The sequence below is a fragment of the Ambystoma mexicanum genome, chromosome 7p, assembly GCF_040938575.1.
Source record: "Ambystoma mexicanum isolate Mex_15411 chromosome 7p, UKY_AmexF1_1, whole genome shotgun sequence".
Lineage (NCBI taxonomy): Eukaryota > Metazoa > Chordata > Amphibia > Caudata > Ambystomatidae > Ambystoma > Ambystoma mexicanum.
In genome coordinates, this window is record NC_090939.1 from 836,737,881 (window position 1) to 836,760,203 (window position 22,323).

Genomic DNA, 22,323 nt, shown 5'->3' on the forward strand with positions numbered 1-22,323 from the left:
CAAAACTTGTAATTTGGCTGTGCAAGAAAAATGGAGGTACCGGAATTACCCCCACTTTTTCACCACATTGCCATAATGAGGCCCTTCTATCCTCACCCTTTGCCCTTCCTATATCTGTCTTTTTAAAGTTAAATACAAATACCTCATGAGAGTTTATTTTGCATAATGAACAAATCAATAAGACTTGCAGGGACCTAGCCTTAAACATGTATCTTCAAATTGATCATGTATGGTGAATGCAAAATGTAAATAATGACACACAATGTGCATGCCTCACTACACTAAGAGCACTTGCACAGCTTCTGTTATGCACATTAAGGGCCTGATTAATAGAAAACGTGCAAAAGTCCTGAAAAGCTTCCCGTGCCGAAATCGACTTTACTGTCCCTGCGCGCAAAGTTTTCTTTGCACGCTCTGCGTATTCATGGAATTCGAGCGGCCAAATAACCTGAAGCGCAAAGAAAATCGATTTGCCCATGGAAAGCCCACAACACGCCCCCACGCAAAGCAAATCCGGCCACATTTTCCTACCTTTGCTCAGTCTTCATCCGCAACATCATGAACCCCGGCAATACTGGGGCCCATCCCCCACAACCAAGGCAGCACCCTGGCAACACTGCGTACGGTCTTCTGTAACTCCTACCTGCACCCCGGCAATATGCGTGCCATTTCTCATAAGTGAAGCCAGCCCTCGGTAAATCCGTGTGCGAACCCCCATATATCGATGCTGCACCCTGGTAACCTGCATACAAACACCCCTAACTGCAATCGGCACTTCAACTTTGTGCTTGCACCCCTATATTCCTGATTCTACATTACCTTTGCGCCTTGGTTCCAGTGCGATTGTTACTTAGCGGGTCCTTTCATGTGGCCGTAAAATCGTGAGCTTTACATGTGAAGTTGTGCAGTCAAATCCATGAATACGCACGTATTTGCGCCTCACTGTGCATGCAATTTCTTTGCGTACCCCTTCCCTCGACACGCCCACGTCATTCCTTGTTCTTCCTTATTCTGTGTAGGGAATGGGGAATATGTATGTTCCGCCCCCTATTTATTTCTCTGCATAGGCCCGTACCACACTTTGCGTGGAGTGTGGCGCTGAGCAGATGACTGCACACAATGATGTGACGGACCTGCACAAAGTCCCCGCAAGGTGCCGGAAATGCACGCAAAGACTACTCCATGAATCGATGTAAAGTGTTTGGCATGCTGAAAAGTGCATGAATCAGGCCCCAATTACTTTCACCGCAGGCCCTGTGCATTTTCACTGTGTTTGCGTGTGGCACCCTTATTCAGGAAAGCTTCACACTCAGAAGGACTTACCGATGGTCAATCTTCTCTTTAACCTGACCAAACCAGACTCAAGGGTAGGGACAAATCACACAGAGGTTAATACATGGCTGCTGAGTGTTGTTATTTATGCTACGTGGAATGGTGCCCACCCACAGCATGAAGGTTGGTGTGCCAGATGCATCTGTGCCCCTTTTGTTAGAAGCACAAATGAAATAGAAAACAGCACAATGAGTGGGGAAACGAAAACCGACCTTCTGCAATGTGCCCCCTCCCAGTCTCATGTGAAAGGAGACAATGCAGAACGAATACTGCGTGCATACCACATACATGCTTAGGCATGAAAAGCCTGGTATCACAGCATGTGTTCTGGCCTGCCTGAACCCTTGAAAAATGTGTGTCTCCTTTGCGAATGTGTGACTAGCCTATTGTGAAGAGGGTCTAGCACCAGCTCAATGTGCTGCACTAGAGCTCCCCCGCCGGTGCAGCAAATAAAGTGCACCTTACCACCAGCTCAGTCTCATGTAAACTTAAGCATCGGTCTGGCCCAGCGCCTATTAAAGAATCACAGCGCGCCGGAGGCGGCCCTTAAACACACTTTACAAGAACAGCACGGGGCTCAGTTCTGTTGTTCAGCTGATACTTGTTCTTGATAGGCATTTGAGGCACACATTTGGGAGGTAACTGAGGCTGTGTGGGGCTTTCATTTGTAAATGTCCCATCGCAGTTCTATATTCCTATAGATTCATAAAAATGGGCTGCTGATAACAGAGATAGGTTTAGCAAAAGTAATCGTCAGCCCCTTTGTTTAGGTGCCAACCAAACACATCTTTGAGTCAGAGAGACGTCTCAGACAGGGTTCAGTGATGCCCCGATGGGTGCTGTCAGAATGTTGGGGAGGGTGGCGCGGGGTGGTGGCGCGCTGCAAATTCTCGCACAGGGTGCTGACAGACCTGGGACCTGCACTGAGAGGGCCCGCATACACATATCTGTGCTCATAAATGCCTTCCACATCTCTATATTAAATAATGCAGCTACAATTCCCAGGTAATCTTGGTTCCCTACCTAATAGCTCTGCAGTCAGTCTCTTTATAATTACTACAGAGCAGCCATTCATTACTCGTGTTCATTGGTCTGCAATTCATTTGTGTTGATCGTATAGTCCATTGAGCGAACTGCAGAGCGCGTGCAGTGCACCTCAGCTCAATTAACAGTGCACCTCAATTAACAGGCATATCCTCCGAGGAGCTGAGCAATTCAAACACTACTGGAAGTAAGAGCTGTACATATTTGCCCTCAGAAGCCACCTTTTCTACAGCTGTTTGCAGCATTTGCAAATGACTAGCAATTCTCAGGGGTCCCTTTGAATCTTTGTTTAAATCATGTGTAATGTTTACTAGATGTTATGTGGTTTTATGATGTTGATGTATGTTTATTAATAAAATCGATTATATTCTAAATTCCTAGGTGTTAATCTCACAGGGCCTCATTACGACTTCGGAGGCAGCCATGCCCTTAACAAGGGCATGGCTGCCTCCAAAACCGTGTCCGGGTTCCCTGAATGGGGAAATACCGGGTCATTCCAAGTATGGAGGGCCCGGTATTTCCTCCTTCAGAGAACCCGGGCACGGACCTTCCCCATTCCCATTCGAGCCCCCATAGGGCTCAATGGGAATGGGTGCCGGAGCTAACAACAGGCGGATTACGACCGGACCGTTGTTAGCTCCCTGGTCCCCTTGCGGGACCCACTATGGACGTCTGGTATAAGAAGCGATAACACCTAGGCAGTGGGGTTCCTTAGGTTAGAAGCATGGACACTAGCTTGTTCTGGGGACGAATACCATTGCCGTTAAGTTTCCCCTTGCCTCTATTTGTTTTTTTCCCCTGTGAATCTTGAACCAAGTGTGCTATTGCATCGCTTCCCTGCCCTTGCCTTCCCAAGGACAGGGGGAAGTTGGTTGAAACCATGTGCATTTCTTATGTTGCAACACTATACAGTGTAACCCGGGACAGATCATTTTGGAATTCGTTCTTCCTGTGACTCCGAGGGGTTTGCCAAGAACTTTTGGGGCCGGTTCGTAAGTCTTCCGTTGTCTTTTTCATCTGTATGAGTTTTTCTCATTTCCCTTCTGCAAACCGAAGGTCACGAGGGACAAGTTTCAGTATTTCTTCTCTCAAATAAATCAAGCATTCCACTTTGAGGAAGAGGTCCAGCCTCAGTGAAACTATTCTCCCTCTCTCTCTCTCTCTCTCTCTCTCTCTCTCTCTCTCTCTCTCTCTCTCTCTCTCTCTCTCTCTGTCTCTCTCATTCTCATCATATTCCTCTTTCATAGGCTCCATGCCACAAGCATAATGTGTACCTGTGCCCTGCTGCATCAGTATCGTGATCGGCAGCACCTGCTCTACCAGTGGCACAGAGCAAGATCGGAGGGCACGACGCCCATATGACAGCTGCAGTGACAACCAAGTCTCGGCATAGGGGCGACACTGTCTATGGCTGTGGGTGTGTCGGATATGTTTGCTACTCGCCCTGCTGATTGTGGCTGCCCTGCCCACCAACACCGAGGAGAGGAAGAGGAGGGGATGAAACCCCCACCACAGCACCCTTGCAGCGTATGCCTTCCGGCATAAGGGCGATGCTGTCTGCGGCTTTGGTTGTCCCGGGATCTGTTTGACACTCGCCCTGCTGATTGTGGCTGTCCCGCCCACCAACACTGAGGAGAGGAAGAGTAGGGGATAAAACCCCTACCACAGCATCCTTGTGACATAAGCCCGCCAGCATAAGGGCGACACTGTCTGTGGCTGTCAGTTGAGTGCCGGTGAGAGCTGCGTGCTTATGATATCGCCTGTTGAAGCGTTGGCTTCTGCAGCCTAACTTGTGCCTTCATCATCACCAGCACATTGCAGTCAGTCGAGTGTCTCAACCTAACTTTGCTACTCCACCACCATAGGCTGCTGTCAGGCCAATCGTCTCTAACACACTCCACCATATACCTTGATGGCATGTCCAAGTAAGGGATTTGACTAAATTTAGCCTCATACTCCGTTGCGTTGTCTTGTTGTTGTTCCTCTGGAGGCTGTTCAGCGGTAGTCCCACCGCCTGTGAAAATACTTGCATGGAAACTGCCATTGTCTCCGGTGGTGAGTGTATGTGTGAGAAGGCAGGGCAGGGGGGCAGGGTTGGACTCTGGCAGCTCCTTAAACTGTCGAGGCGTGCCCTGCCCACCCCAATATAAGGAACGAGTACACCTCCTGGTAGTCTGTCCATTTGGGCTGCTTGGATTCATGTGTGAGGGTTAACATTTCCTGGCTACCACAACTGACTGTGCCATGGTCTTCGGTAGAGTTAGCAGAGACTGTATGAGCCTGCAAGCCTGTGAGCTACTAGCTGCAAAAGCACTAGCACTTTATTTATAAATGTTACCTAACTACACGTTTCTAAACATGTTTAAAGCCTTTTATTGAAGTACAACAGTGTTTTTAATAGCATTCAGCCATGTGTCTTAAGTGTTTTAAACCATTAGTGGTAATTATGGTTAACATTTCTCCCAGTCCCCCTAACCAAAGGCACTCCATACCCCGATATTATGGCCAAACGGAAGCCGGTGCAATCCATCTCACCGACGGGGTGTAGCAAAAGGGTGCACAAAATGCTTGAACCTGTTAATGATGTTAATTTTCTCATCACAGAAATCAAGGGCCTTTTTTTACGACATCGAAGGGCCCATGGTTATGAAACTGAAAGCCCCCTATATAAGAAGGCGGCTGCTGCTCCTAAGTGCATCTTGGAAACTGAAGATACCAAAATACTCTCTGAAAGTGTCACCCCCATCCTAAAGTCCATGGTTCAAGTTCAAACACTTAGGCAGAGAGATTGGAGAAAACCCCAGGACCCCTTGGGCAAATACGAAATAGCCCCCTTTGAGGGCCAGGGAGGGGGCAAGAATTACGTATTACCCACCGCCCAACAAGGGGAAGAATGTGTACAAGTAATAGAGCTACATAGTAACTCAGTGGAATATCCAATGCTCCAGAGTCCTGTAGCTTCTCCTGCAAAAGAGACTCCTATAGCCCCTGAGCTTGCAGGGGGCAGGACGGAGGCTAACATGACCACAGCGAATGATATTATCAGGGAGTGTATTGTTATGGGGCCCACTACCAATCGGTTCTTGGTCCTGGGGGAGGAATTGTCTAAGGGAGGAAATTATGTTATTCCCGGTCCCATTGGTTGCCCCGTGAAACAAAATAAAGGGACCCGTTCCACGGGCCAGAGACCGCGTGAACATAATGCTGATGGCACGTGTGTGGATAGGGGAACGCAGACTGAAGGGGCTTAAAACAGCACCAATCTTGCAATGGGGAGGCCATGGGTTGTATTGACACACTGGGTGAATCCTTGGCTTTGATGGACCTTTTATGCCGCAGGTTAGAAAAGATGATTCAGTGTGACCTGGACCGAGTTGCCGCATGATTTAGCATCCATCAAGGCCTGGCTGATCCCAGTACCTGGCGCGAAGGGACCCCAGTGACTGTAAAAATGCTAATCTCGGTTAAACCAAGTGAAACCCTACTAAGCCCAAAATTTGAAAACCGGCCCACAACCTAGGAGCGAACACAGCAACCACAGTGGTTTAACCAGGGGGCCGGGTGTGAAGGTTGTAAGGCCCGTCTCTGGTGTTGGTGTGATGAACACCATAAGTAGGTATGCACAAAGATCATGGGAACAGTGGGGTGGGATGACGGGGTGGCCAAGGTGTACATCCCACCCCCCCACCAAACCATGGGTAATCCACAAGGGCTCTCCGGGCCAAACTCCATACACCTGGGGCCCATTCACAGGAGAGGCTATCAGCTCAATCATGGTGGGGTAGTCATCTCTTTGGTACCTATTGTAAGGTCTGACCAGGCAGGACGTTCTAACACCTTGTACAACGTGGGGAAATTGGCGCCAGCGGCATATGAAAACTCAGAGGCCCTTACCAATAAAGTTATCCATTATCTAAGAGTAAAGAGATACTGCAAATCAATCTTTAGAAGTGATATAATGGGATGCACTAGACAGAGGACATCCCCAAATGAGGATGACAGAATTTTGGTCACCCTAAGAAATGTGTGGTTGAGGGACGGTCTTCTGTCTATAGAGGCAAGGTCATATCCTCCGATGGGTTCCAGAATATCAATCAGACCCACAGCTAGGACCCAGTGGAATGACGAGTGATCTAATTGTCACATGCCCTACCAACCCCCCCTTTTTGCCTAATGGATCCGAGGAGGGCAGTTGTCCCCCCGAAAGTGATGAATGCGGATTTTGAGACCAATGATTGACATAATGTTGCCACAGTTATGGGGACTCTGGCAAGGGTGAAAGCCACCAGCCTGATATCCTGGAACATAGCTGGGATTAACAAACATTTGGTGGATGAGTGGTGCGATTTATTAAGGGGCTATGATATCATCTGCATGCAAGAGACGTGGGATTTGGAACCGACCAGTTTCCAGGATACAAGGCCTTCGAGGTACTAGCTAGAAAGGGACACAGGGGAAGGCCCTATGGAGGGCTTGCAATATGGAGAGGTACAGCCCTGGATCTCCATATAGAATCATTAGAAACCAGCTCGCCAGACGTTTAGTATTTGGTGTTAAATGGCAATAGTGCCCAACCAGTTTCCATATGTAATTTGTACAATCGAATAGATCCCAAGGCCTTGATCAGCGCCATCGACTTGGCTCGAGACATAGTTTTGACTAGGATTGGCCTAGACAATTCAAAGCACTGTATCATTTTTGTGGCTGCCTTGAATATTCAAATAGAGCCCCTTTTAGATATGGAGGGGGCATGGGATGAGATAGATGAGGCACCATGGGACATTCCAGCCTTGGTCCCGCCACCTAGAAGGAGAGAGCATCCATCTGAGCTTAGTTGTGCCACAACTTTACTGGGATTGAAGCTTAGGGCCTGTAATGGTCGCATCCCAAGGATCAACCACCTAAGGTGACTTTTGTAGAGCACAGGGGTTCCTCGTTTATATATTATATCTTTGTATCGATGGAAGTATGGTCTGCGATACACGATTTCAAAGTCTTGAGTATATAAGGGTGTGACCTTTAGCCGCTATTTATACAGTTAATTGGTTGGGGTGGCACCATCAGAGATTGCTTAAATGGCCCCCCTAATAACAGTGTAGCCATTTGCATACAAGGAACAAAGAATACAAAGGGCAGATTTGGACTTATCTCAAGCAAGGTCCCAAATCTACAATGCTATTTTGCCATTAAAAAGACAGTGCTCCTGGGTAGACATGGGAGAGATAGAGATTTTGCCCACATCCCATTGAGTGATTGAGAATATCCAACTCTTTGTCACGAAATCCAGCAAGACTATAAATAAGTATGCCATATAAACCTGCCTTTGGTAAGACTAGGATTGTAGGATTGCTAAGAGTGCCATTTTAAACTGCCTATAAATTAGACAACCCATTGACAAACTAAAGCTTAGATCGCTTAGGTTAACATTTAAAACCCTGATGAATACCAAGAAAGAGGTTTTTGTCCGGCGAAAATTGGAAGATTTACAAGAGACGGGTTTGCCGGGTGATTCACTGACTTTCTGGAGGTTGGTGAGTGGCTTGTTGGATGGATGTGACAGGGGGATGGTCTCTTAAATAAGTCCTATCTCCTGGATTAAACATTACCGGGAGCTGTACTGCACAAATGAACACTTAGGAGAACAAACACAGCCCCAAGTGTGTCAGGATGGGGGGATTATCACTAGGCCTATTCAACTGGAATTGAGGGAAATTAGTAATGAGATCCAAACACAAAAGTGGAATAAGGTACTGACCTTAACCCAACAGCTTTATATAAAGACGAGATAATGGTCTGGGGGCCCATGTTAGGGCTCCTTTTTAATGCATGCCTCAGACAAAACAGGGTCCCGCCCTCCTGGCGAACGGCCATCATAATCCAAATTCATAAAATGGGAGGGAGGGAGGGAGGACCCATTTAACTTTAGGCCCATCTCGCTATTGGACGGATAGGGAAAGTCTTTGCGAAACCAGCATGCGTGCATCTCCAGGAATGGGTTTTGCAAAATGAGATCATTGACCACCTCCAAGCTGGATTCCAATCTGGAATCACCACATAGACCAGGCATTCTGATTGCATGTCATAATGCAGAAGTACACAGCCTGAGGAAGATGAAGGTATATTGTGCCTTTGTCGACCTCAGGACCGCGTTCAACTCTGTGTCGAGACCAGCTCTATGGAAAATCTTGGTAAAGAGGGGAATTCTGCCTGCCCTCTTACAGATAATCATACAGTTACACTCTGGTAACACTGCCTCTGTTCGATGGGGAATGGGTGGGGAACTAACCGACCCCTTCAAAGTATCGAGAGGGGTAAGGCAGGTTTGCATGCTTGCCCCTCTCCTTTTCTTGTTGCACATCGATGAGGTGGTAAGGCATGTTAGAAGGAATTGTCTGGACCCCCCCAAATTGGCTTTGTTGCTTGCCCACTGGTGCTTTTTGCTGACGATGCAGTGATATTAGCCACATCACCAAAACGCCTCAAGACCACTCCGGAGACCTTCGTGGAAAAATGCTCTGAGCTGTGACTGGAGATCAACATGGCAAAAAGCAAGGTTTTGGTCTTTCACCCAAAGTTCATTAAATGTACTAACATAGGGTCGCTCATTAAGAATACCCCCCTCAAACAAGTCCAGGAATATGACTACCTATGCCTCAGGTTTAATGACCAGAGGAATTGGCCCCTTCAAGTGGGTAAATCATGTTTGGAGTTAGAAAAATATGAGGGGGGGGAAGTGAGATTTGTTTATTCACATGGTCAAGGTCAAAGTTCACCTGCAATTAGAATGTTTTCAACTCAGGCCAAATCTGCAGCTATGTGTGGGGCTTAAATTTGGGCTAGTGCTGATTTTAACAAACTGGGCCTGGTGGAGAGAGCCATTCTAAAGAAACTCTTGGTGCTTCCAAAATTCTCCCCTAGCCCCCACCCTATACATGGAATTGGGACTGAGACCCATACAGACAGAGGCCAATTTCAGACCAGCATTTTTCTATCTGAAGCTTTGGTCAACCCCAGAGTTGAAAAGATACCAAGAAGCTGTACTCCATATCCTAGAGGCTGAAGAAGGGAGATTCCTGCCATGGTTTCAACATGTCAAAAAATGACTGGGGCAACTGTTTTTTTTAGACCTGTGGCAGAATCCACAGGGACCAACACAGGCAGACCGAACAAAAGCTAAGAATAGCACTCGATCGCTTATGGAGGCTGAATTAGTGAGCAAGTGCAGGCATCGTTCAGGGGCTCCCTTCTACCTGGCTAGCAAGACAGTCTTGGGGTTTGAAACTTATCTCGACATGGTCAGGCCTCAATTCTCCTGCAACCTTTATATAAGGTTTAGAATGTCTAACTTGAACCTGGCAGGTATCTCAAAGAAGTGGGTACCAAATGGGAATTGTCTTTGCCCAGTGTGCCTGCTACTGGAGGAGTCGCTGCCCGATTTCCTCTTTTTGTGACGGTTATCATGTTGCCAGGCGTAGGCTCTTAATCCCGCTATTGAATAGAATGCATATTCACAATGTTGATGTAGCACGCCACTTTTTCAAGAAATGCGACAAAATCAAAGTGGAATACTGTGTGGCTACCTATCTAACTCAAGCCTGACGGGGGAGGGCCAAAATGTTAAAGGGACGTAGCGTGGGGCAATGATTACCTAATTGGCTAAACATGAATAAACAAGATGTTGCATTTAACATGGTTTTACTTGGCACTGGTGGTACCTTTAATATGTTTTGAATGAATTTTAGCCATTACATTTTAATGTATTAATGCATTAACCTAAGGATTGTTGTATTCTTGTGTTATTTTATATGGTAACTCTGCGTTTTTCCATATGTAACTGTGGCTAGATGATATTGTGTTGAATGAAAGTCTTTTGAAAGGAAAATGTGTGACATGCACCCTTGTACCCAAAACCATAATTATGAATCTATTATTCTGGTGGCAGAATCATTTCTAATAGTAGGACATATACCTGAGATAGGGTATAATGGATAGGATTCCCATAATTATTCCAGACACAGCCATTTTTTATCACACATGTGTCTGCCCTGTACACTTTGCTCCTCTATCTCTCCTTTCTATCCTCTCCTCTTCCTGTAGCACAAAGCAGCTGGGGTGGGATGTCAGAAAGCAAGGACCACTGATTCCAGGAGCAGGGATTGGACACCTAAAGCTTTAATCCAAGCACCTGTGGACTTTTACCTTTAAAAGAAGGGGCCTCTTGAGTTCACTGTGGAAGAACACCTGAGAGGATTCATTGGACCTCTTTTGGAGGAGTTGCAAGTTCCAAAGCCATAAATCACTAAGGTGAAGAGGGAGCAGTTTAAGACAGAGGAAAGTTCTGCCCCCTAACTAGTCCCATGCCACTAACACCTCCCAGGGCACACCTACAAATCCCTGTCTAATGTACTGCCTTTTGCACTATGAGCCCCTTTATAATGATGTGGCAAAAAATGTGACAGATTTACTGACATTTTTAACACAGCCATATTTGGCTCTATGTCATTCCATCAATGGTTTCTTTTGTGATGCTTTTTTAACAAATATTTTTCAATGAAAAAACGCATCGAAATTGATTTGTTTTTATTTTTGAGGGGTCCCCACCAAACTCTGAACCCCTATTGGTTTTTTTCTCTATTCCCGACCCCCCACCACTTATATGCACTCCCCCCTATATTTTTCCATTCGTTTTTTAGTTTAAACATTTGCGTTAAAAAGAAATCCCAAAAAAGTCTGTCGATGAAAGGACGTTGTACCCCATATTTAAATTTGGAGGTGACATTGAGGATGAACTCTAAGCAGAATTTGTCCAAAAAGTAAACAGTATTAGCTGAAGAAATTAAAGTCCTTCTGTCTGGATCAGCCAACTTTGCTATAGTTTTCAGAATGTTTCAAGTACATATTTGCATTGCTTGCAACTTGGTTAAACCACCTATATGTTCATCGCAGAGCTCAGGTCCGACTCCAGGTGTCCCTGTTATTAATCCTCTATTTCGACATTCCTATAGTGTCCCATCATTCTATTCAAGGCTCTGTTGGTATTCGTACATTGTAAACAGTTATAGCCTTTAATAAACAGTGAGTGGGCCTCATTACGACCCGGGCGGTAAGTACCGGTCATTACCGGCATGGCGCAAGTACCGTGTCCGTGCTGGCAATAGACCACTAAAAGCGGCCCATTACGAGTACGCGGGCACGAGCTTTGCGCCATGCTGGTAATGACCTCATCGCCATGCCGTAAAAGGGCGAAAAATCCCCCTTTCCGGCATCGTCCGTAGTGGAAATAGCTCCTCCTGCATCCAAGCCATCGGCATTAGCGGTGACCGATAATAGCGGTCACCTCTAATAGCGGTAACCACTATTAGCGGTGACCGTTAATAAGCGGAACTGGAAGTAGCGTCATCGCACAGGAACGGGAAAGAGCACGGCGGCCATCTTTAAAAACAAAATCCATTGCCATCCACCACAACCAGGAGCCATCTGACCCCCAGAACTCCAACACACCTCCACCACTATCTGTTGCATTTTACTATGCCAAAAGCTATGAAAATAACGCGAGATCGCCTGTGCAAGGAGCGCTTCTCCAGAGAGGAGCTCACCATGCTAGCGGAGACACTGCAGGAACATGCAGATGTGGTGTTCTCAAACGACATGTCCCTTCCAGCACTGCAGCGCAAAAAGCAGATTTGGGCAGAGGTCGCCCAGAGAGTCAGTGCCGTTGGCACCACACCCCGCACACCCAAACAATACCGTAAGCGCTGGGATGACCTGCGTTTACGCGTGCAGAGCATACTCTCTGCCAACCGCAACCTGGGGATGGCGACAGGCGGAGGTGCAGAGTCCCCCATCAAATTGCAACCATGGGAGGAGACATGCGCAACCACCATAGGCACCGAGGCAATTGAGGGAGTCGGGGACATGGAGCGAGGAGCCCCGTCATCAGCCGATGCAGGTAGGTGTCCCAAATGAAACAATGCTAATGCCACCACGATGATGTCCACCTAAACTGTCAGTGCAATGATGCAGAGCAGGGTCCACCAGACACATAAATATAAGACTGCATACAGGCAGTGCAGAGCATTACCTTGTCCACATGCATAATGCACCCCATATGTGTTGCAAACCAGACGCCTCCATGCATCACCCACCCAAGAGTGAAGCAACCTGTATGTCATTCCCCAATGTTAATGATCTACCATTCCATATCAAGGCAACCACCCCAATGCATGCCCGATGCCCGTAGACCCATCACTAACCCTCTCCCTCCATTGTTCCCCCACAGGCATACATTCTGACAGCGGTGATGAGGACACCGGGGAGAAAGATGACACACCACAGAAGAAGGCCAGGGCCAAGGAGGGCGAACACCGGCCCTCAACCTCAAGGGGCAGAGGCCAACCTGCACCACCGCAGAAGGCAAAGAAAACCACAGAGGCCACAGCACCAATGTGAACCACGGCCCCCACAACAACACCCACACCAGCCACCATCACCCAGGAGGCATTGGCAGAGGGCACACCATCGGCTGCCAGCAGCACAGTCGGTGAGACAGCTGCCACAGCAGCCATATCGGACGACGAGGCAGACTTACAGCTGCATGGCGCAACACCCACCACAGGCCCCCTACACTCACCACACCTATCCCCATGCAGAGTACAGGACGGCAGCATGCACGGGCTGTCACCTGGAGATTCATGGCCGGCAAGTTTCAGCCCCACGCCAACTGTGCCTGATGACCAAAGCATGGTGGCAACGCCTCACACTTCCACCCCAGTGACAACCAGCCAAGAGGGGATAAGGGCTATACAGAGGAGCCAGGAGGAACTCACAGGGCTGTTGACACAGCATACAACCAAATGTACCCGTGCAAGGGATGACGCAAGGGATGACATTAGGGATTCTGCTGCATCCCTTAAAACAGCCATCGAGTCCACCTCAAAGGACATTTGTGCCGAATTGGCAGCAGTGCGGCATGTCCTCTCGGAAATGGTGGCAGCAATGCGGGACATGCATCCAAAACAGTTGCCAGGACAATCTGGACCATCATCTACAGCCAGCCCTACTAGGACCAGCCCTGTGCGTAGGTCTGGCAGGAATCTGCGCAGATCAGACAGGAGCGCACCTGGTGCTTGTAGAGGGGGAGGGCTATAGGTACAGCCAGCCATACTGGTCCCATGTGGACTAATGGTGCATGCCAGTGCGCACCATGTTTGGGGAAGTCAAGGGGGGAGGGGGAGGGAGGAGAGGGTGTGTGGGGTGTTTCTGGGTAGGGGTGAGAGGGTGTGGGTGGAGTTGAGGGGGGCGGGGGGAGAGGGTGTGTGGGGGAGTTGATGGGGGAGGGGGGAGAGGGTGTGTGGGGGAGGTGAGGGGGGAGGGGGGAGAGGGTGTGTGGGGTGGAGGGCTTGTGCACTTTGTTCTATTTCTCTAATAAATCATGATGTGTGGACATTGCTTATTGCGTACGTGTGCTTTATTGGTGAACTGTCTACGGTGTCCATGTCCCTGACACACCCAGTGCCCCGAGTGCCATCTCCATGTAACACCCCCCGTCCAAGTGTGCTAGAAAGATTAGTTGATCAGAGTCTGACGCATGGCACGTCCCTCCTGTGCATCGCTGCCTCCCTGAAGTTCAGCCCCATCTCCACCTTCCTCATCCTCTTCGTCAGGTGGTTGCAGTTCACCGTCAGGGGCACATTCCGTCTGATGCACATATTGTGTAGCATTACACATGCCATGACGATCTTTGCCACCTTCTCATGGCAGTACAGGAGTGCCCCACCAGACCTGCTGAGGCAGCGAAACCGTGCCTTCAAGCTCAATCACCACACGGGTTAGTGTATGGGCACGATCAAAGTCCTCCTCGTGCCTGTTCTGTGGGTTCCGGACTGGGGTAAGGAGCCACCTCTTCAAGGGATAGCCTGCATCACCTGCATGTGGGCAACAATGTATATGTATAAGTCCTCACATCATATGGGACCTGTATCAATGACACCATAGCATGCATTGATTTCCTGATTGCAACCACATTCCCATGCATGAATGGAGACAAACGATGTGACTGCTATGTGTGTATTCCCCTTATGGACTGGTGTGCGTGCCATCAACTGGTGGGCGCAGGTGGGTCCAGTATTTGTGAGTGCTCATGCACTGTGTTAGTCTACACCGGTTGTTTCCATGATCTGGCTGATGTCCAGTCATTTGTATGCTTTCATCCTGGCACCGTTGATGTCAGCCTCATGATGATCTCACTATGCACAACAAATGGTGACATGCACTTTTGTTGGACCTCTGTGTCAGTGTAGTGGTGTATTAATGTATTTGGCCCTCATGTGACTCCTTTGTACGCAGTAATGGGGGACAGTCCTTTCAGTTGATGGTATTTGGTGCTTTGCATTGGCCATAGTAATTGCTTGTAACTGCATTGAGTTGAGGGGGATACGGTCTGATTGAGTACAGTGCACATGTAGATGGCTATGGAATGGTTGTGACACTGCATAATTTACATGGTAGGGCAGCTTTAATCTTGCATTATGTGGTCAGGTGTCATGTCCAGTCTGGCCTGCTTTGGGGTATGAGCATGGTCAATTCTCTCAGGCACTCACAGCCAGGTGAAGTATGCATCTCTCCCCCCCATCTCAGCCAGGTGAAGTATGCATCTCTCCCCCCCATCTCAGCCAGGTGAAGTATGCATCTCTCCCCCATCTCATCCAGGTGAAGTATGCATCCCCCCATCTCAGCCAGGTGAAGTATGCATCTCTCCCCCCCATCTCAGCCAGGTGAAGTATGCATCTCTCCCCCCATCCCAGCCAGGTGAAGTATGCACCCCCCCCATCTCAGCCAGGTGAAGTATGCATCTCTCCCCCCCATCTCAACCAGGTGAAGTATGCATCTCTTCCCCCCATCTCAGCCAGGTGAAGTATGCACCTCCCCCCCATCTCAGCCAGGTGAAGTATGCATCTCTCCCCCCCATCTCAGCCAGGTGAAGTATGCATCTCCCCCCCATCTCAGCCAGGTCAAGTATGCATCTCTCCCCCCCATCTCAACCAGGTGAAGTATGCATCTCTCCCCCCCATCTCAGCCAGGTGAAGTATGCACCTCCCCCCCATCTCAGCCAGGTGAAGTATGCATCTCTCCCCCCCCATCTCAGCCAGGTGAAGTATGCATCTCTCCCCCCCCATCTCAGCCAGGTGAAGTATGCATCTCTCCCCCATCTCAGCCAGGTGAAGTATGCATCTCCCCCCCCCATCGGAGCCAGGTGAAGTATGCATCCCCCCCCCCATCGGAGCCAGGTGACGTATGCATCTCTCCCCCCCATCTCAGCCAGGGGAAGTATGCACCCCCCGCCCATCTCAGCCAGGTGAAGTATGCATCTCCCCCCCACATCTCAGCCAGGTGAAGTATGCATCTCCCCCCCCATCTCAGCCAGGTGAAGTATGCATCTCTCCCCCATCTCAGCCAGGTGAAGTATGCATCTCCCCCCCCCCATCGGAGCCAGGTGAAGTATGCATCCCCCCCCATCGGAGCCAGGTGACGTATGCATCTCTCCCCCCCCATCTCAGCCAGGGGAAGTATGCACCCCCCCATCTCAGCCAGGTGAAGTATGCATCTCCCCCCCACATCTCAGCCAGGTGAAGTATGCATCTCCCCCCCCCATCTCAGCCAGGTGAAGTATGCATATCTCCCCCATCTCAGCCAGGTGAAGTATGCATCTCTCCCCCCATCTCAGCCAGGTGAAGTATGCATCTCTCCCCCCCATCTCAGCAGGTGAAGTATGCATCTCTCCCCCTCATCTCAGCCAGGTGAAGTATGCATCCCCCCACCCCATCTCAGCCAGGTGAAGTATGCATCTCTCCCCCCCATCTCAGCCAGGTGAAGTATGCATCTCTCCCCAAATCACGTACCCACATCGCATTTCCTTGAGCCTTACAAGCAACTCACGAGAAGCCAGGATCTGTGCCCTGCATGTCGCTCCATGTAGCGTGGTATTGTGGAGTTCCGCAGGACCATTGAATCATGGGTTGATCCGGGGTATCGGGCACAACAATGTGTGATGATCTTGTTTGAGTCACATACCATTTGCACGTTGATTGAGTGGTATAGCTTACGGTTGCGGTACGCTACCTCCATGGCATGTGGGACCACCAATTCCACATGGGTGCAGTCGATGGCGCCAATGCAACCAGGGATGCCAGCCAGTGAATGGAAACCAACTTTGGTGTTTGAAATCTCCTGGCCAGTCCGTGGTAAGTAAATGTGGTCGCCTGTGTGCTTCAGGAGGGCATCAAGCACTTGGTTCAGTGTACGTGAGAATAATGGTTGAGATATGCTGTGCATGTGCCCAACTGTGTTCTGGTAGGTGCCTGTGGCCAGGAAGTGGAGCACAGACACTACTTTTAGTAGGGGTGGGATGGCGGTGCATGTTTCAATCAGGCTGACAATGTCGTCATGTATCATGTCCACAATGGTGGTGATGGTGTTCCGGTCCAGACGGTACAGGGTATGGATCTGCTCAGGGGTTAGGTTGAATGGACTTGCTCTGATGCGAGGGATTGGGGGCTGCCTGCGTGGTGCCACTAGCTGCACTGGTGGGGCATGCTAAACCTGCCTCACCCTGCGTCTCCTCTGTGCTGCCTGTAGTTGTAGTTGTTGTTGTTGTTGCAGCAGTTCCACTGCAATCATGTCCTCCAGCACCAGCATTGCTAGTAGTATTGGAATCATTTTGGTGTGTGACTGGGTGTGGAAAGGGGCGGGGTGTGCTCCTTTTAGTGCTGGCCCAGTCTGTATTGCCTCCACCTGTGCTGATTGTGTGCACCTGTGGCAGTTGGGAACACTGCACATGGCCGTTTACGGGTGGACCGCGATGCCGGTATTTGCACCATGCTGGTAAGGTACTTTTCGGCCTTCACTAGGGCGTTATTTGCATGTCCGCCTGACTTGTGATGTTTCCCTGTTTGCGCCATGCCGGTATTGCCGGCATGAAGCGTCGCGTGCCCGCGCTCCTGTCGCTATTAGCGGCACTGTAAATTACGGTGCCGCTAATAGCGGGTTGTCGTGTCCTAATCGTGCAGAGCGGTAAGCGATGCTGGTAATCCTTTACCGGCTTCGCTTTTCACTTACCGCCTGGGTCGTAATGAGGCCCAGTGACTCTATTTTCAGGGGAACAAGAGACCCAGTGCCTAATTCACAGAAGGGTTTAATAATGGCAAAACCGCATTGGAAAACGTTCTGTGAATAAGGGCCCCATTGTCCGTAGTTTGCTCCAACAGCCGGCGTATCTGACAAGAGGACAGTGCCTCCCTTTTGAATATTGGTGATCAAGGGTAGAGAGGTGCACTTTAATACATGGATCTGCTTCGTTTGGGCAAAATTTTCCAGCAGAAAGTAACTGATTGGATGTCTTTCGTCTGCAAATGGCCCTGGACATACATGATATGCGTCTTTTGCTAGAAAATGAAATAAACTAAAAACGAATCTGCTACCCCCCATCTCCCCCGGTTCCACAGCTGGTTGCTTGTAGATCCCTTGCTGCCAAATTGTCCAGTGTCCCCCTTTCCCAGTTGTGTGCTCCCTGCACCCTCGAATCAATCCCTTGCGATCTGCCTTCCTCGCCATTTACTCCACCTCTAACTCGGTTTGTTCTCTGAGCTAAGTGCAAGCTCAATAAATGCCATAATATTCATCATAATAATAATAATAATAATAATAATAATAATAATAGTAATACTAATGATAATAATAATCAAAGTGTCAGAACAATCTGCACAACCATACAGAAACATGTGTTCCTTTATTAAGTGTCCCTTTGCCTACATATAGAGATCCCTGGCCCAGTAGGCACTGTTTCATAATGCCAACCACCTTGCCCTTCTACTGCTCCAACACTCACAGATATACACAGTTTTGGCCCGCTCACCCCCTCCAATCAAGGCTCACGGGGCGCATTAACGAAGCCCCCTTCTCTTGAAGTGAGCAGCACTTGATAAATGTAGTAATTACTTTGGCATAATTTAATTTCACACTGGCTTCCAGTAAAGATAGGATCACCTTCAAGACCCTCACGCTAACACACACATGTTTAAGCCTCTCTGCCCCCTTACCTATCAGAAGCAATTTGCAGAGACACCTCATCTCGCCCCAACAGAACCTGCCACTTAAATAAACTCTGCATCCCTCCAATCAAAAGAGCCAAAGCAGGCATGATAGAATTCCCACACCTAGTACCCAAACTATGGAACACCTTAGCTAACACACTTAGGGCCTGATGACGAGTTGGGCGGTAACGCCGGCGCTATTAGCGCCGGTGCTAATAGGCCTACCGCCACACCCCCCGGCGCTATTAGCGCCGGATCACAGGTTTGGCGGAAGGGTTATTGCCCATTCCCCATTGGGCCCATTCGGGAATTCCTCATTCCCCATTGGGCCCAATGGGGAAAATGTGCGCTATTACCGGCAGCGGATTTCCCGCCGGCGGTAATAGCACTGAAAATCGGCCATTTTGCCCGGATTTCCCCACAGCTCACAGCTGGGGGGAAATCCGCCATGGCCATGATCTGGCGGACCCTTAAATGCGGCGGTAATAGCGATACCGCCGCATTTAAGGGTTACCGCCAGACTCGTGATGAGGCCCTTAGAGCTGAGACCTCTCTTACAGCCTTCCGTAAGAAGCTCAAAACAACACTCATCAACTAACACAACTTCCTCTGCCCCCGCCACTGTTCAACTAAGTATGTACAGTGCTTTCTGCCCCCCTTCACCCACCCTCCCTCCTTTTTGCAACTAAGTATGTACAGTGCCTTCTTCTGTATCCTATGTGCTAACTATGCCTGTAACAGCGCCACGATGCCCCCGGGCTGATGCACGCTTTATAAATGTTACTAATAAATAAATAAATAAATTATTCCTTTGCGTACTAAAGACTCATTCTGTGATATCACTGATGTCTCTATGTATGCAAATTAGTCAGGGCCCACACATCTTTTGCCACCCAGGGTCCTGCAAATCCTAGTGTAGGCCCTGCACGTGTGCACGATCTCAGACAGCTGCATCATGTGTCCCACAATCCGATTTGCTGCAATGCTCACCTGTGTCAGCCATCTTTTAGATTACAGGCCTAGAAAAGCAAAGGGAGGTGGCGAGCGGGGGAGGGGCAGAAAGCTGGGAAGCAGGGGCGTTGCTAGGGGGGGGGTAAGGGGGCTATAGCCCCTGATCTTTTGGATGTAGCCCCGGATAGAATCTCAGGAGCTACAGCCAAAAGACTAGTTAGCCCCCAGTCCCAACAGTTCCGACATCAGTTTAGCCCCGGGTCTTTTCCAGTCCTAGCAACTCCCCTGCTGGGAAGTGCAATGCTTGTGGCAGCCCGTTGTGCAGGTCCAGAATGCATGTGCCATTTTGTGAGGAGGAAAAGACTGGCGCAGACTTTTACGAGATAAGAGAACCGCTCAAAGGAAAGTGTACACGGTGGAAGGGATCACCACCTGTCATTCCATGAGATGCAAAAGATTAACAGACATAAACAGTGTGCAATGCGCCTGTCAAAACGCTGCTGTAATTCTCACGGCGACTTCACTGGAGGCAGCCGAGTATTTAGTAGCAGAAATATATACGCACATTAAAGAGAACAGAAAGCAACGTTAAATAACTCCTTCCTGTTGAATATGGAGTTTGCCGCTTTCTACGCATATGCAATTAAAAGGTCTCTGATCCCTTAGAATTCGCGCCCTCTTCTTCTGATAAAGGACTTACTTAGCTTTTAGATAACGAAATGGCCCAGTGCTGACTAATCTTCCGCCTCATATCGCTGCTGCAAACCTTGCTCGCCATGTACGGTCCTCTGCTGCCATCTTCTGTTCGCTCAGCTCATTTCTCTCGTAGTTCTATATTTAATAAATACAGATTGTTGTACTTTCTATCTCTTTTTTATAGCTAAAGCAAAGTGAAGCCAACGCTGATACCAAGGAAAAGCTGCCCTTACGTCTCCGGATCTTTGAAAAGTTTCCAAACAGGCCGCAGATGGTGAAAATATCGAAGCTTCCGTCTGACTTCACAGTTCCTAAAATAAGGTACACCTCTTTGCATTTGCTTGGCAAGCAGAAGGCGTTTAATTACAGAAAGCATGCCAGAAGCTTCAGCAAGACAAACCTTGTTCAGATCAATATGATAGGAGAAATGTACATATCTTGTTATTCTAGAGTTCGCTAATTCCTAATTATTTACAAAGATATGATGGTGAGCGAAGTAGCTCATAATGACTTCAAGTTATACCTATTTGGTATTTAAGGTAGAATGCCTTGTGCCATGTGCTCTTAAAGATTGTTTATTTTTTAAATTGAAACAAATCTGCATAGCGAATCACATTTAAAACATGTATGTAGGCATATATAAAGAATACTGTTGTGATACATAAGTGAGCGAATAAGTGAGTGAGAAACTGAGTGAGTGAGTGAAACTGAGTTAATGAGTGAAGCTGAGTGAGTGCAACTGAGTGACTGCAACTGAGTGAGTTTATCTAAGTGGGATGGGTGCATGTGTTTGTTTAGTGGGACGGGAATCCCACTAGCATCTTGAAAATGCAAGAGACTGGTAGTGTTTTGAGAACAGCTTAATGAATGTGATTTAGAGTGGCAATATTGGTATCTACTGGGACAGAATCACTCAAACGGTTTACAATGAAAATGCTGCCATATATTGTGGTCCCAAATTCATCAAAGTGATTTTTAGTGGCAATACCTGTATAAATTGTAGGTGCAGCATCATGAAAATGATTTACATTGAAATGGTGGCATCTATTTTCAGTGCAACTTCATGAAAGAGTTGTACAGTGGCACGGATGGCAAATATGGTGGATGCCATATCATGGAAGTGATTTACAATGGGACTGCTGACATTGGTTACCACAAACCAACCATGGCGAAAGCCCCCCCCCGACACAATATTAGGGCCCCTTTGAGCACCTCTCAAGTTCATCACACAATCTTCAATGTTTATTCCAGATGAATCCATAAAACACGATAATAAAACACATGGTATAAAAAGCATATAAAACAAATTCCATTATTAAATGCATTATCATAACATACAATCGTAACATAAAATACATCACTGCAAGATAAAGTGCTCATGTGCATATCATTTAATCCAGCCCTGGCATGATGGTGCCCTTGCGCCCATTTCATGTTCAAATACAGAGGGTCTGCAATCTCAGTCTACTCCTTGTGTTAATCGTGCAGATGGAAAGTTAACTCCATCTAAGCCAGGTGAAGGTACTTAGAGAAGGCAAAGACAGTCAATTCAGTAGACAGGGTTAATGCATCAGATACATGTCTAATGTTATACTTTAACAGAATGGGTTTCAAAGAGCATCTTCTACAGTAGTCATGCAATGGGCATAAAAAGAGAAAACATCCGACATGTTCTTTCTCTGCAGTGCAGACTGGGCAGTGTGTTCGGATTCGGATACATACCAGTTGTATAGCGGTGAACTTAATAAAATAAGGTGCCAAACCTGTGTATCATATAGAGCGAGCAGGCAAATGAAGGGCCTATGGCATCCAAATGCCTTTCTGGTCCTGGAGCCAGTTTGCAGCACTGGGATTCTCGGGCTTGCACCGAAGATCCAAGGGAGCTGTCTATGTTGATCTTCATCTTTGCATCTTTGCAGCAAATGTATTTATTGTATTTGTTATTTTTTGTATTTGTAAAGCGCACTGCAGCCCAAAGCCATCGAGGTGCTGTTGCAAGCAGCTGACTTAGTTGCAGGTGCAAAGGATTGCTCGTGGGTTGCAGAGAGCAGAAACCCAAGCGAAATGCAAGAAAACAGATAATGTAAAAGTTACATCTAAAAATGCATCCTAAACACATTTCTCAGGGTGACTATTGAGTGTTAGTCTATAGGCGTGTTAATTCCATGGGAGTTAATTCAGCCTTAACATTCCTACACCAAGGAATAGCCAT

At 48.1% G+C, this 22,323-nt stretch overlaps 1 protein-coding gene across 2 annotated transcripts in view; it reads left to right on the top strand.

The window, feature by feature from the left end:
* NALCN (sodium leak channel, non-selective) overlaps positions 1 to 22,323 on the top strand; it is a 3,431,684-nt gene that overhangs the window by 2,674,444 nt on the left and 734,917 nt on the right. For both annotated transcript variants that reach the window (XM_069637002.1, XM_069637001.1), the window contains one exon: positions 20,296 to 20,432. In XM_069637002.1, coding sequence (XP_069493103.1) covers positions 20,296 to 20,432 — 137 coding nt within the window. The remainder of the gene's footprint in view (positions 1 to 20,295; positions 20,433 to 22,323) is intronic.